This window comes from Aplidium turbinatum, chromosome 12, assembly GCF_918807975.1.
Source record: "Aplidium turbinatum chromosome 12, kaAplTurb1.1, whole genome shotgun sequence".
In the NCBI taxonomy this organism is placed as follows: domain Eukaryota; kingdom Metazoa; phylum Chordata; class Ascidiacea; order Aplousobranchia; family Polyclinidae; genus Aplidium; species Aplidium turbinatum.
This window is the reverse complement of record NC_137483.1, coordinates 4184946-4200105: the sequence shown is the minus strand read 5'-3', so window position 1 is coordinate 4200105 and position 15160 is coordinate 4184946. Positions and strand designations below refer to the sequence as shown.

General features: G+C 38.5%; 1 protein-coding gene across 1 annotated transcript in view; it reads left to right on the top strand.

The window, feature by feature from the left end:
• The window catches only part of LOC145780752 (dynein beta chain, ciliary-like), a 55585-nt gene that overhangs the window by 34239 nt on the left and 6186 nt on the right, over window positions 1–15160 (top strand). The window contains exons 55-80 of the mRNA XM_082592378.1: window positions 63–224; window positions 816–1009; window positions 1267–1429; window positions 1684–1758; window positions 2176–2367; window positions 2854–3015; window positions 3577–3668; window positions 4124–4268; window positions 4670–4750; window positions 5455–5634; window positions 6106–6249; window positions 6508–6630; window positions 6943–7101; window positions 7838–7953; window positions 8102–8205; window positions 9236–9324; window positions 9619–9744; window positions 10150–10259; window positions 10619–10741; window positions 10990–11194; window positions 11464–11608; window positions 12088–12248; window positions 12607–12777; window positions 12998–13120; window positions 13562–13755; window positions 14848–14963. Of these exons, the coding sequence (XP_082448504.1) occupies window positions 63–224; window positions 816–1009; window positions 1267–1429; window positions 1684–1758; window positions 2176–2367; window positions 2854–3015; window positions 3577–3668; window positions 4124–4268; window positions 4670–4750; window positions 5455–5634; window positions 6106–6249; window positions 6508–6630; window positions 6943–7101; window positions 7838–7953; window positions 8102–8205; window positions 9236–9324; window positions 9619–9744; window positions 10150–10259; window positions 10619–10741; window positions 10990–11194; window positions 11464–11608; window positions 12088–12248; window positions 12607–12777; window positions 12998–13120; window positions 13562–13755; window positions 14848–14963 (3655 nt within the window). The remainder of the gene's footprint in view (window positions 1–62; window positions 225–815; window positions 1010–1266; window positions 1430–1683; window positions 1759–2175; window positions 2368–2853; window positions 3016–3576; window positions 3669–4123; window positions 4269–4669; window positions 4751–5454; window positions 5635–6105; window positions 6250–6507; window positions 6631–6942; window positions 7102–7837; window positions 7954–8101; window positions 8206–9235; window positions 9325–9618; window positions 9745–10149; window positions 10260–10618; window positions 10742–10989; window positions 11195–11463; window positions 11609–12087; window positions 12249–12606; window positions 12778–12997; window positions 13121–13561; window positions 13756–14847; window positions 14964–15160) is intronic.

The window sequence follows — 15160 nt, the reverse complement described above, 5'->3', positions numbered from 1 at the left end:
AAAACGCGCCGCTCTTCCAAATTCATTAACAGTGTAGAGATACAAAGGTTCTATTTCTTTAGGGTATTCTGTTCACAACCCCTGAGGCCGTCAAAACTGTGCACGACAGCGTCAAGCTCTGGCTCCACGAAGCCTCTCGAGTGTACAAGGACAAACTTGTCGATGAAAAAGACATGTCAACGTTTGATGAACTTTCTATGGACATTGCCAAGAAATACTTTGAGGTATCATCGTTTAATTTATGTACCAAATTTTCACTGAGTATTAAAAGGTTTCATTCTACAGAAGATTGATTGATTGATTGATTGAATCTTTATCCTCGGACTGGGAAAGCTTCTTGCAGAGCTTAATCCTGGCAGTTTCGCATACTTGTAGAGGCTTTGAATCACTGACGCAGGCCCGGTCACCGAGATTGACAGAGTGAAGTTTCCGATTGTTGAAGTCTTGTTGCCAGGGAATTATTCCATCCATTAGATGCCGCTGAATGGAGAGCAGTCCTTAACGTGCGTTGCTCAAGCGCACACCCCGAGAGTCGAACCAGCGGCCCTTGATCTTGAAGCTTCTTCGTTCCAGAAGTGACGCGCTAACCAATTGAGCTATCGGGGCGGATAGGAGAACTGAGGCGGAGAACTGATGGGCGGCGGAGAGGGCGGCGGAGAACTGATAATTGATATGAGAATGTTTGGATCGATCGCCATAGCCAATTAAAACTTTCATTCGATGTGAAACTGTAAACGATAAGACCACTAACGAGCAAATACACTGCTTTCAAGATGTTTAAATACTGCTAACTACATTTCATTATGACATCACAGGACGCTCCTGTTGAGAATATAAAACCGGACCCCCACATCTACTGTCACTTCGCCACTGGGATCGGAGAGCCAAAGTACTTTCCCATCTCCACTTGGGATGCTCTCAACAAGCTTCTGGTGGACGCGTTAGACAATTACAATGAAATGAATGCAGCGATGAGTCTTGTCCTGTTTGGCGACGCTATGGCTCACATGTAAGTTCATATAGAGGTGACATTCTCTTTGAAGCACATAGCAAATATCTTACTGCGTGGATGTACTGTAGCCTGTTATGTTTGAAAACTTTTCCTGGTTTACAATTTTTGCAGTTGTTTTTATACTGTATATTTTGACAAGGTCTTGCTAAGTAAATTATGTTGTACGACCAGTATCTGTGACAGAAAAGATTTACTTTTTGAAAAAACAATTGTGATAAGTTCGTGACGTTATTTTTTAATGCATTAACTCCCAGTTGCCGAATCAATCGCATATTTGAAAGTCCACGCGGCAATGCATTATTGGTCGGTGTCGGTGGTTCTGGTAAACAGAGTTTGTCCAGACTTGCTGCTTTCATAAGCAACTTGGATGTGTTCCAAATCACACTTCGCAAAGGTTACGGCATTGCTGATTTGAAGGTACATATGACAATATGATGTGAACTGACAGGTTTCTGTTCGATTTTCATTCCTGCTGCTCATAAAATGAGGTTAATATGTAGGTTCACATTGCAATTAAATTTTGTGTAACTTGTCTTTTGGTTGCTTGTGAATGATGTCACTTCTAAATGTTTTGCATAAAGGAGATGGCAGGCGAATGTGGAAAAGTAGGTTATCTTCACTTGATGTGTCTACTTTTCTGGTATCATTTAATTTTTGTTACTTCTTCTCAGGTTGATCTAGGTGCGCTTTTCGTCAAGGCTGGGGTGAAAAACATTGGAGTTCTCTTCTTGCTGACTGATGCCCAAGTGAGTTCGTTTATTTTACCCACACCGCATCCTTTATTTTTTCCACACTCATGACCAATTATCATCGGTTTCCAATATTTTACATGATGTGATCAGGAACATCAGCTTACTTGGCATTCTATCAGACTATTCTGGTATGATCAATGATTATGTTTGTTATCGGTTTTATGAAGTGCGTTTATGTAAGTAGTAAGTTTGATGAGACGCCACACACAGAGGCACTGCTTCGATTCCAACTGACAGTGCATATACTCATTCTGCAGATAAGATTTAAACAAAAAGATGAAAAAAAACATTTTTTTTTTTGGATGGGAACAAAAGAGGACAGCTAAAAATTGCGCACAAAAACTGTTATTGGCTACAATTGTTATGGTAATTAACAATGACGTCCTGTTTTAACGTGCTTCATCTCACTAGGTTGCTGATGAGAGGTTCCTGGTTTTAGTCAACGACATGTTGTCCACTGGTGAGATTGCCGATCTCTTCCCTGATGATGAAATTGAGAACATCATAAACGGGGTGAGGAATGAAGTGAAAGGAGCTGGTTTGCAGGACACCAGAGAAACCTGCTGGAAGTTCTTCATTGAAAGAGTGCGAAGAAACTTAAAGGTAAATTGCTATAGATAGACTGGATTTAAAGTAAGCTGTGGGTTATGAGCTTCGTCCTCGCTTGTAGCTTTCAGTAGTGTTTTGTGTATCGCAATAACAGCTGATTCAACGCTCAGACGCTTCTGAAGAAAATACTCAAGTGTTTGGTGAATTAACCGCCGCATCAACAGCTAGCTTATTTAATTTATCTAACCTCTTCAATATATGTCCATGGCGACATGAGCACCCAGGCAGCAATATCTGTCATTGTTACATTTATTCAACGTCTGCAGACGTCAAATAAATGTAAAAATAAAGGATTTTACAACTGGTCATACCATGACACATAGAGGATTGTCGCATGACATAAATTACTGAAGTAATGAATAAAATGTCAATGGTGTTGCATAACTTGAAAGTAGTAGACCACCGAGCTGGCGATAGGGCTTATAACATTCAGTGATGGTTTTACGAAACGACAATCTGTTTGCATGATGTTGTGCATAGGTTGCTTTATGCTTCTCGCCGGTGGGGAACACCCTTCGTGTGCGTGCCAGGAAATTTCCAGGCGTGGTCAATTGCACAGCCATCGATTGGTTCCACGAATGGCCTAAGGATGCGCTGGAATCTGTAAGCTTGAGGTTCCTGGGCGAAATTGAGAATATTGAGGTGAGAAAAAGTTTAAACTGGTAAGAAAACTATTCTATTACACTCTTTGTTGGCGTTCCAGATTTACTTAGCATATGCAATTAGACATGTCTGTCTTTGTCTCAGAGGAATTTTATTTGTATGTTTTCGATATTGTTCGATAAAATGTTAAAGTCATACCTTCTGCATTAAGTTATGGAACAAAGGTTTTAGTGTACATGTCATAACCCATAAAAATTGTAGGAGTAGTTTTTCTTATGCGACGTTCTTCCAAGCCATCATCATAAGACAGAGAGGGTGATTCTATAGTCGACTGCAGACATTCAAAAGAGTCTATGCATTTAGTACAGAGCTATGTTTGCAATAAACCAACTTAAACTTTGCTTTCAACAAAAATCAGTGAACGACGAACAACTGACTTTGCTTTTTTATCTTAGTCTCTCATTTCTGCTGCAGACTATTAAGATATATATGACAAAGAAATATTTCTAAGTGGAAAAATAGTGTTACACACCAGTAAGCAGAGGTAAGTTGTATGTTGTTGATATTTTTATGAGATATGTTACAAACTCTTTTTTCTAGGATGACGCTCAGAAAGAATCGATCAGTAAATTCATGTCGTACGTCCACATGTGTGTCAATGACCAAGGAAAGGATTACTTGCTAAACGAAAGGTAAGAACGCTTCATGAAATAAACTGTGTTTATGCCTCCTATCCTTGACGGTTATCGTTTTGTATCTTCTCGTGTTTGCTATGCAACTCATTGAATGTCTGGTTTCTTGTAACCTAGAATATCCTGTGCGTTTTTAAATGCTATTGCAGCAAGTAAGTGTGTTACACTTTTAAAACCGTAAAATCATGTGGATGTGACTTATTTTGAAACATCTTTGCAGAAGCAGCCATTTACATGCCAAAACGTTTTGTTGAACCATAGACAGACAAAACAAAGTAACTTTAACGAGTTTAACATTATGTAATACACAAAAAAAATACAGCGTAATTAAACAAAACAAACGGTTTTGACACGTACTTGTAACCGCATCAGGAATTACAAATCTGCAATATACATAAAATGAAAACGTTTAGTTTCCACAAATGTAATAATATTTAATTAAACACTCCTTGCAGACGCTACAACTACACCACCCCGAAGAGTTTCTTGGAACAAATCAAGCTGTACGAGACTTTGTTGGCCAAGAAAAACGCGGAACTGCAAGCTTCGGTGGAACGTCTTGAGAATGGTTTACAAAAGCTGCGAAGCACTGCAGCTCAGGTAAGAAGACGGTAACAACAACTAGTTGTTCCGAACAGTGTTGTTTCAAAGTCTGCAGAAGGTTGTTTCCTAAAAAAGGGGGCAGTTTGTTTCGATCAAATACATCTCCGTTAGAATTAGATCAATCCCCGGAGTTATTGACAGGAAAAAATCACCAATGTCACAACATGATGCCAAATTTGGCTGCAAAGTATTTTTTACATGATTTTTCGAACATTCCCATTTTAGCACATTGTTTGGTAAACGCCCTCCATGAGGGAAAAACCTCATACTGCCACCATGAAATGATTCAAGTTTTTATAGCCACACACCGTATGTCTAATTGGCTCCCTCATTCTGTTGGTTAACCTAAAACAAATCGACTTTGAAATAAAATTGTTCATTATCGCTTCAATCCATAGGTCGACGATTTGAAAGCTAAATTGGCAGCACAAGAAATTGAATTGAAACAAAAGAACGAAGACGCGGACAAGCTTATCCAGGTTTGTAATGATAATATTCAAAGCAACGTTGGGTATTGGAGAGTAAACTGATAGATTGAATTTTTTAACCTCGGACTGGGAAAGCTTCTTTGACAGCTTAATCCTGGCAGTTTCGCATATACTTGTAGAGGCTTTGATTCACTGACACAGGCTCGGTCACCGAGATTGACAGATTGAAGTTTCCGATTGTTAAAGTGTTGTTGCCGGGAAATTATTCCATCCAATAGAAGAAGCTAAATGGAGAGCAGTCCTTAACGTGCAATGCCCAAACGCAGACCTTGAGAGTTAAACCAGCGCCGCATGATCTTAAAGCTTCTTCTTTTATGCGCCAACCAACTGAGCTATCGGGGTGGACTGGACTAACCAACTGCTTTTACTTGTCAGTGGTTCTGTAATAAAATTGTCACTTTATCCAGTACAACATATCATGCAAGGACTCGTGTTGTAAATGTTTTATGAACTGATTTAATTTAGCATAGGATGCATTGCTACTTACGCAGCAACAGCTAGCCAGCCTCATTTTAAAGATTAGAAATCAACTTCGCTACAATAGCATCTGCAGTCTCACAACTTCAAACTGATTTAATTCAAATGCTTCTTCACATCTCTTTTCAAACTCACTATGTTTGTGACCAATTTCAATTATGTTACACATTAGTTTTAAAATAGAGATGTAAGCGTCACTTAATATGTTTTTGGTGCAGGTTGTCGGAGTTGAGACAGAGAAAGTGAGCAAAGAGAAAGCAATAGCTGACATTGAAGAAGAAAAGGTTACCGTCATCGAAATTGAAGTAACGAAGAAAAAGAACGATTGTGAATCTGACCTTGCCAAGGCTGAACCAGCTCTAATAGCCGCTCAACAAGCTCTGGATACACTGAACAAAGTGAGGAACACCACTATGTATAAATTGCAGTTTCATTTTCGGTCATCCAAGCGAAACACAATGCTTGCCGTAGCAGCTTAATCATTAGATGGTGTAAGAGTGTTGTTATCACGGACCTTACAACTTTTAGTCATGGACCTTAGAACTTGTAATTTCCTAAGGTTTGGCAATCTTGCCAAATCCTTGTAACTAGATTAGTAAATCTACGCTTTTCCAGGCTCGTGTTATACAATGACAAATAATATTTTTTGCTTTGATGGTCTAAAATAAAACATGAATTTGAAAAGTTGTTAACTTGTTACGATTTAGCTGAGACGCAGTTTTATGAGGTTAAAGCGTTAGTTGAAAACTAAGCACCACACCAAAGGAAACACAATGAGGTGTAGCCCAACGGTCATTCAAAGGCTTCAAAGAATTTCTGTTTATTTATAACTTAGCTAAGAAAATGTAAAAGTTTAATCCGTTTTGCAGAATAACTTGACAGAGTTGAAGTCCTTCGGGTCCCCTCCAGGGGCCGTGGTTAACGTAGTGGCTGGGGTGATGGTTCTAATGGCCACAACTGGAAAAATTCCCAAAGATAGAAGTTGGAAGTCGGGCAAGATTATGATGGCAAAGGTAAGCTCTCTCTCTCTACTTTGCTTCAAAGAAGCCTGGTCTTCATCCTTAAACATCAGGTCCACCAGTTGTCTTCAGTGGCTCCTCCATTTCTCTCATATGGCGGTGAAGAATTTAAAGCACATAAGGAAAAGCACAAACATTTTTTGCTACAAATGGTTTCGAATTCGTCTTCTTCGTTTGAATGTTCATTCATGCTTTATAACAGTTGGTTCATCTAAAAACTACTGTGACATATGTGTCTTCATTCCTTCTCAGGTTGACCAGTTCCTTGACGCTTTGATTACCTACGATAAGGAGAACATTCCTGAGGCATGTTTGAAGCAAATCAAACCGTACATCGACAATCCTGAGTTTGATCCCGAGTTCATTCGATCAAAGGTAAACTTAGAGATTATTTTATCAAATTTTACCAAACTTGAAATTTTTGAAAAAGATTGGAGTGCAACACTTTTATAAGCAAATTTTGTGACGTGAAAACTATTTCGGTACTGTCCTGTTAAAGTCAAAAAATTTTGTAAGTAGTTAATTGCAAGTGAAAGTATATTTTGTATGGTATTTGGCCTTAGCACTTTTTAACAGTAGCCTGGTCAAAATACCAGTAAAGTTTAAAATTACATACGTGACAATGAATGCTTTTCGTTGTCGTTTAACGCTTGGTCAGCAATTTTTTTGAAACTTTATTGTTCATAGTCGCTTGCCGCTGCTGGTTTGTGTGCTTGGGCCATCAACATCGTGCGCTTCTATGAAATCTTCTGTGACGTCGAACCAAAGAGAATCGCTCTTGCTAAAGCGACCGCTGAGCTTCAGGCTGCCCAGGATAAGCTTGCCGTTATCAAGAACAAAATTGCCGTGAGTATTTCAAACAAACATGTCTGTCGGAAATACGCAACTTATTTGTAAGTGCATTGGATCAAAATTAGAAGTTTCACTTGAAGTCTGCTTAGATTTCAGTTTCAATCATTGAACCTACACGACGAAGTAAATTTCTCTTAATATTCTGACTTTGTATTCATATTCCAGACAGCAAAATGTCAGAGGTGGAATCAATGTAAAAATGGTTAAAATTGTACGATAACACGTTTTGTACGATTTACTTCGGATGACAAATATAATCCTAGACAACAAAATCCAACAACAAATTTTTGTATTTTTCAATTTTATTGTACCACAGAACACTTTTTGTGCACAACAAAATCATGCAAAACAGCAAACAAACTTTTAATTATTTTGTAGCAAATCAAACACTTTTAACTATTGCTAACTTACAATTATGATAACTAGAGCAGCAAGCAGCCATACTTTGTTTATCTTATTGTTCTGTAATGAAGCGATACCATTATATCCATGTAACATCTCTTGTTCCCCGTATTGCGGGGAGCCTGAACAGTAATTTGTCACATAAAAAGACTTTTTGTCAAACAGCTGTTGGTCTGCAGAACACTTGTTCCAAGTCACAGGGCAATGGGTTTGATTGGACGTTGCAAAAATTGTTTCTCAGGGAACTAATAGTCCTGAGATTCAGCTTTGCATTAGATAGTTCGGTAGCCTACTATTGAGCAAGAATAAAGAAGGTTGTTTGCTTTAGGTCTTGAATGAAAATTTGGCACAACTGACCGCCCAGTTTGAAGAGGCTACGGCGGCGAAACTGAAATGTCAGCAAGAAGCAGAAGCAACACAACTAACCATTTCATTGGCCAACAGGTGAGGACTAATGTCGGTTCTTCCACCATAAACTTGAAAAGCACCAAAGTGTCTTTAAAATCCAGTAGGCTCTTATGGGATGTTCAATTTGAGAACTGATTCAACATACTTGCAATTTCAAAGTATAATCATGGATTTAATTCTATAGACTTGTTGGTGGGCTGACAAGCGAGAACGTACGTTGGGCACAAGCAGTCCAGGACTTCAGAGAGCAAGAGACTAAACTCACAGGAAATACTCTCATCATCACAGGTGAACAATTTTTAAAGATGCCATGTAAAGATAAATACTGTAATCTGTCACCCGACAGTTGGTCGAAAAACAATTTATGGAATAGCATGGTGATTGAGTAAAAACTTAGAATCAAGAAATTACCCAAGTCCCTGCATGAATGGTCGTTCGACCTTCCAGGTTAACAGTACCACAGTAATCTAATTAACCTATTTAAGTTAGCAAAACAAATTATTGAACAAAGATCGTCGTCGGTATAAAAGCAGATTATCACCTCATACATCTTGTAATAGTTCAGCTTAGTTTGCACCATAAAAACGTATCATGTTATTTAACCAAATGCCTGGTGCACAGCCTCATTCAATTTTTAAAGATATTTCTGTTGATTTTACAGACAGGCTTGCTTCACCTTACAAAATGTAGGCAAAATACTTTCTATGATTCTTTAAACTGTTTTCAGCATACTGCAAACTTAGGCTACAGTTTTGGCTACTTTGCATCAGCTATTTTACGTTATTCAGCATAGAGTATAGTACTTTCTTCTCGAAACTTTGCTTTTCTTAAGTGCATACTTACTTTCCTTCATAGTTTATCTTATTTCACAATGAAAAGTCAAACCCCAAAAAAACAATTGAACTGAACCCATATGGATTGTTGATTGGGTTGTTGATGGGTGGGTTGATGGGTGATGTTGATGGGTGATGTTGTGGGTTGTTGATTGTTGATATAAATTGTTGATTTTATCTTTCACAAATTCCATTTCATGCTACATTGTCAGGTTCTCTCACAACTACACATGACATTGAATTCAGTGGTGTAAGCTGCGGTGACCATTTGTTGGATATGTGCTTTTTTCAATGTTTCAGACACATACTTGATTAGCACTATAATTTTTCATATCAAGTTTCATTTTGATATGATCTGAAAAACGATTGTGCAAACCAGTATGTGTTCGGAGCTTGCTAAAAAAAATAAAAAGCCTACCCAATAAAATATTCACTGTACGCCACTGATAGATGACGGTCAGATCAAACAATTGATGTGTTTTCAGCATTCGTCTCATACGTTGGTTACTTCACAAAGCCATACAGGCTTCGTCTTATGGAGGAACTTTGGTTGCCGTTCCTTAAGTCTTTAGAGGTAAGATAAAGCTTTTTCTGCTTCACAATGAGATGCGGAGTTCGAATAGTTTGCTACAAGTGAATTGATCAACTGAGTTTGGTGCACCGAGACTAGATATAAACGCCAAAATATCCAGGAAAAGTGTTTGAAGTGTGCCAATGACCATATTACGTCGTTACTACCAACTTAACATCCATAAATTTCAATTGCCGTCAGGCACTTTGTTTAGTATATTTCATAGTACGGAAAGATTAGCCTAATTTGTAATAAGATACCATCCATAGTGGTAAGCATATCATGTTCCTTTACTAGACTCCAATTCCAATCACGGAAGATTTCGACTTCCTGTCGATGCTTACCGACGAAGCCGACATCGCTGGATGGAACAACGAAGGATTGCCTTCCGATAGAATGAGCACGGAAAACGCCACAATACTGGTAAGCATCGTATCACCCTCAAACTGTCAACCATACCTCATGTGACTTTGAACGACCTGCTTTAGTTTTAGCACTTACAAAAGTACGATCAAGTCTTCTTTTGATAAAAATAATCAAAGTTGAATGTAACAGTAGCATACAGTAATATTGTTTGAACTTAACGTTTAAGTTTTCCCAGTATAGTAAATTTGGCAGGAAGAGTATCGCACGTAGTTCTTTTTCTGAAGTGTAAGTTTGATACAAGTAGCCTGCTTGCTGCGCTACAACTGTTTGTAAAACTTATACATAAAAAGGTGGAAGAGTAGATATGTATTTCATGCCCCACTCTCCAATTATATGTCTCCTTGACAAGCCTAAAGTAGATCCGATAAGTATAAAAAGTCTTTACCAGTTCAATATTTTTAGACGAATTGTCAACGTTGGCCTTTGATGATCGATCCTCAGCTTCAGGGCATCAAGTGGATTAAGAAGAAGTACGGTTCAGATTTAAAGGTCATCAGGATTGGACAGAGAGGGTAATGTTTGAAAAGTGTGCGACTAGGAGACAATATTTGATCAAAAGTGAGATTGTAAAGTTTGTTATGTGGATCATGATCAAAGCTGATAATTCTAACTGTATCAGACTGAATACTATACTATAAGTCCGTGTTTGGTGTTATCAAACAGATAGCGAGAACACATGTTGCAGCTACTACGATAAGAACGTTTCGTAGGTTAAGCTGATCTTCATCTTAACCGAGCAACCCAATCAGCAGATTCAATGCGCAAAAATGTACAAAATTGACGCAACTTGCTTGATCCTGAGGCTATGATTGTCACAAGAACATTGTTTTCGCTAGCGATTTGCCTTTCATTGGCATCCATAACTTTGCAGATACTTGGATGTGATTGAGAACGCTCTTGGTGTGGGAGATACTGTGCTGATAGAAAACATTGAAGAGTCTGTTGACCCTGTTCTGGGTCCACTGCTGGGCAGAGAAACCATCAAGAAAGGAAGGTACAGCTATACCATATCTAGATGCTTTTTGTATCCTTTCGTATGTGATGAGGCATAGAAACAGAAATGGAGCACAACCAACAACTCTTGCAAGCTATTTAATGCCATGTGATATCCTCTACTTCTCTTTGTTTTAACTTTTTCTTTAGTACTAATCTTATAAATATATGTTTTATATTGGGGTGTTAGTTTTTTTTAATTTGGTCCATGCTGATATCTTTGTAAATAGCCGTGCTTTCTTGAAACAGGTACATAAAGATTGGGGACAAGGAATGCGAATACCACTCAAACTTCCGCCTTATTCTGCATACGAAACTGGCCAATCCTCATTACCAGCCTGAGATGCAAGCCCAGTGCACACTCATCAACTTCACTGTGACAAGAGAAGGTCTCGAAGATCAGCTACTGGCAAACGTGGTGGGAATGGAAAGACCAGACTTGGAAGCACTGAAGGTCAGTCGATGATTACAAGGCATACTTACAAAATTACTACAGTAAAACGCCATTGTTTAATGGATGTCAAGTTGTTGAAGTTAAGATAATCAAAGTAATCTTGTTAGAGTAGTCTTTTTAGTTTTTGTTGGTGTAATTTCTGACATTTTGTTACAAGCGCTGAGGTAGCCTATTGCTTTAGAGAAACTTTAGCTGAAAAACACCATCTCTAAAGTCCATCATCTTCAGTGTATGCTTAATGATTGCTAACGAGAAATTAATTCCCACAGCTTGACCTTACAAAGCAACAGAATGATTTCAAGATCACACTCAAGAGACTTGAAGACGATTTACTTGCCAGGCTATCAGCTGCGTCAGGCGATTTCCTGAGTGACACAGCTCTTGTTGAAAATCTTGAGAACACTAAGAAAACAGGTTCGTCTACTACTTATATGTCACAAGTTGCTATTTTGAATTCTTCAGAAATTTTCATAAAGGGAATAACGAAAGCAACCATGGAAAATAGCAGAAAATCCTACAATATAAATCTCAACAAATACCATTACTCTTTACCCGACGCAGTAACTATATTACAAATATCAAGCCAACTATAGATCAGAAACGTCCTCATTCTGTACTTTTATCAGTTTTTGTTACAAAGTGACCTTATACACAGTAGCTGGTTTTACAATTATTCGGCTGCAAATATTCCCAACTAATACAATATTTATACACATTAGGTTTTGTTTATCTAATTCTTATTACAATTACTTAGTCGTATTAAGCATACTTGATTGCTTTTCTAGCAGCACTATGTCTAAAAATGAGCAAGCAGAAGAAATTAAGTGTACTTTTTGACAAAATATTGCTGATTTTAGAAGGCAATCTATCAATCAAATAAATTTTACGTTCAGCTGCTGAGGTTGAGGTTAAGGTGAAAGAAGCAAAGACTACAGAGATTCAGATTAACGAGGCGAGAGAACACTACAGACCTGCCGCCGCAAGAGCATCCTTGCTGTACTTCATTCTTAACGACCTGTACAAGATCCACCCAATGTACCAATTTTCACTGAAGGTAATGAAGAAGCTATAGCCTACTATTTTTATTTTAAACAGTTTGAAGCGGAATTTTTTAACTGGTCAATTTCAGCTAGCCATTGCTTGAATTTTTAAGTAGGTGGCCAGCATTGATGGCTCCAACTTTCAATCCTACCAACAATAACGACTGGACAGTGGACAGGAGCCAAGCGTGATACCTACTTTAAACTTTGTGTATTGCTCGATTTTCACATCACACTGCATCGATAATGAACGGTTTTTTCATGCAATAAACATAAAATGTTATGACGTTTTATGATGAATTTGATTTTAAGTGCGCTCACAACACAAAAAGCATGGCACGAATGTTATTAATGTTCTATTCTTGTGTTTAGTCGTTCAGCATCGTATTCGAGAAGGCTGTGCTGAAAGCAGAGCCAGACGAAAACCTGAAGAACAGGGTGAAGAATCTGATCACGTCGATCACGTTTTCAGTCTTCCTCTACACATCCAGAGGATTGTTTGAGAAACACAAGATCATATTCACCGCGCAAGTTGCCTTCCAGGTAAAAAGATGAAAGATACTAACACAAGAAACAGTATTTATAAAAAATAGTACAAAAAATATATCAAATTGCTCATTATACACTACAGCAGGACTAGTTTGTGTTTCAATAGCAAGCATGTAAACGACTCGTCATGAGATAGACCGACTTGGGCAGTTTTGATCTGTTGTGTTTAACTAGAGCTGACATATGTGGGTTAAAGTTTGTTTATCTTCGTCAGGTGATGCTGGTTCAAAGACTGATCAACCCTGTTGAGTTGGACTTCCTCCTGAGATTTCCTTCCCAAATGAACGTCACCAGTCCAGTGGACTTCCTCGGGAACACCTCGTGGGGATCAATTAAGGTTTGTTACATAGCTCAGGATTTTGAACCACTTCATTTACTATTATTACTGAAATTTTTTTTTTTTTTGAAACAATAACTGTAAACAGTTTCCAGCAATGACATAGTCTACTGTGGGTGTGAGTATGTTGCACAGATATAAGTGATAAGCAATATCTCTGATGAAAAACATAGCACCAAATATTGCTGGCTGCAAAGCAATATATTTTGACGCTCAGTCTGCTGAACTCTATCTGTATCGAACAATGTCATGTGGTTGTTAACTTCGGTTTTTAATCTGTGCAATCATCATATGTGCGGGCTGTCATTCAAACACTGTTACGTTTGTGTTGTCACAAAAACAATTGTGAAATCAAAATCTTGTCGAAGCATTTATGTTATTGAACCAGGCATTGATATAACTTTCGTAGTTCAATTCTCACAATTTTTGGTATGATTTTAGTTATTGTCCGAGATGGAGGAATTCCGTAACTTGGACCGAGATATTGAAGGATCTGCAAAGAGATGGAAGAAACTGGCCGAGAGTGAAGCACCGGAGAAAGAAAAGCTCCCCCAGGAATGGAAGAACAAAAATCCGCTTCAAAAGCTTTGCATTATGAGAGCTTTGAGAGCAGACAGAATGACATACGCAGTGAGGTATTGAAAAAAATTGCGTGTCTATTGACAGGTGTTCAATGCAAACTCACAACCATTTCTATTTTATAGAGTTTGAAATGTGTTTAAATATGCAAACGTAACCCTGTAGACTTACATCGGAAATTTTCAGTCCCTTCATTTTGTAAGATTAATTCGACATCAATTACTTTCAAAAATTTTCACAAAGCGTTTTGACTATGAAAATATATAGTTTTTATATTATGCAAGCTAGAATAATGAGCAATCATGCAGCAAATGCTAGGGACGGTAGATACCGGGACGCGCAACTCCGTTGTTCCGCCAACATAGAAGGGTCAATTGCCAATTTGACATTTTTTTCACGCTTTGTTGCTCGCTTGTTTTCAACTAAAAACCTTAAATTACTTTAAAACCAACTTCATTCTTATATAACCTATAAAATGTACATTATTTTGTAAATCAGAAAAAATCGTAACCCTTCTAGTGTTGCGGATAAGCCAAAAGCGGATGTAGTTGCGCATCCCGATATTCTACTGTCCCTAAGCAAATGCATGCGTTGATCAAGCGCTCGGCTTCTGATCAACGAAGCTGATGAACAAGACATCTCTGCGGCTACTTGGGCGGACCATAAATGGAATTCTGAATGGAGGTCAAGCACCACCAGACTCCATTCATTCATCCCCGACGCCGACACACGCCTCATCGGCCTGACACTACAGAGACAGGCACGGGTGCGCCTCAACCGTCTCCGTACGGGCGTCGGGCTTTTCCGCTCAACCATGCACCAATGGGGAATGGCTTCTTCCTCCTCCTGTGAATGTGGTGCCGAGGAACAGACCGCAGACCACATCATCAATGACTGTACCATCTTCAAGCCACCTAACCGAGTGGAAGGTCTGCGCGTCATGGATGATGAAACTAAAAACTGGCTGCTCTCTAGCAGCCTTCCAGTGTAGTCCGGGAACATCGTGAATCTGTGGTGGTAAAAGGATAGACCCTCGGCCCCAGAAGCTCAGACGACGACGACGATGCAGCAAAGTTTTAGTAACCATAAAAAAAACTAGTTGATGGGGCGAAAGATTAATCTTGTTTAAATTTACTCACTTTTTACAGAGATTTTGTTGAAGAGAAACTTGGTGCTGAATACGCAGAGACTCGGGGAATTCCGTTCGAAAAATCGTATGAAGAGACTGGACCACAGACACCGACTTTCTTCATTTTGTCACCAGGTGACGCTCTATGTGACCAGGTTTTGAAATAAATTTTGATTCGCAATGTAGTTTTATATTGTTTCGCTTTTTGAACAAGGTCATTCCCACTTTATAAAGCAATAATATTTGGACATGACAAGTAAATTTAGATTAGACAATAATTTTTTGTTAAGACAAGACATTGTCTTAGTACTCGAAGTCTAAAACAATAGGTT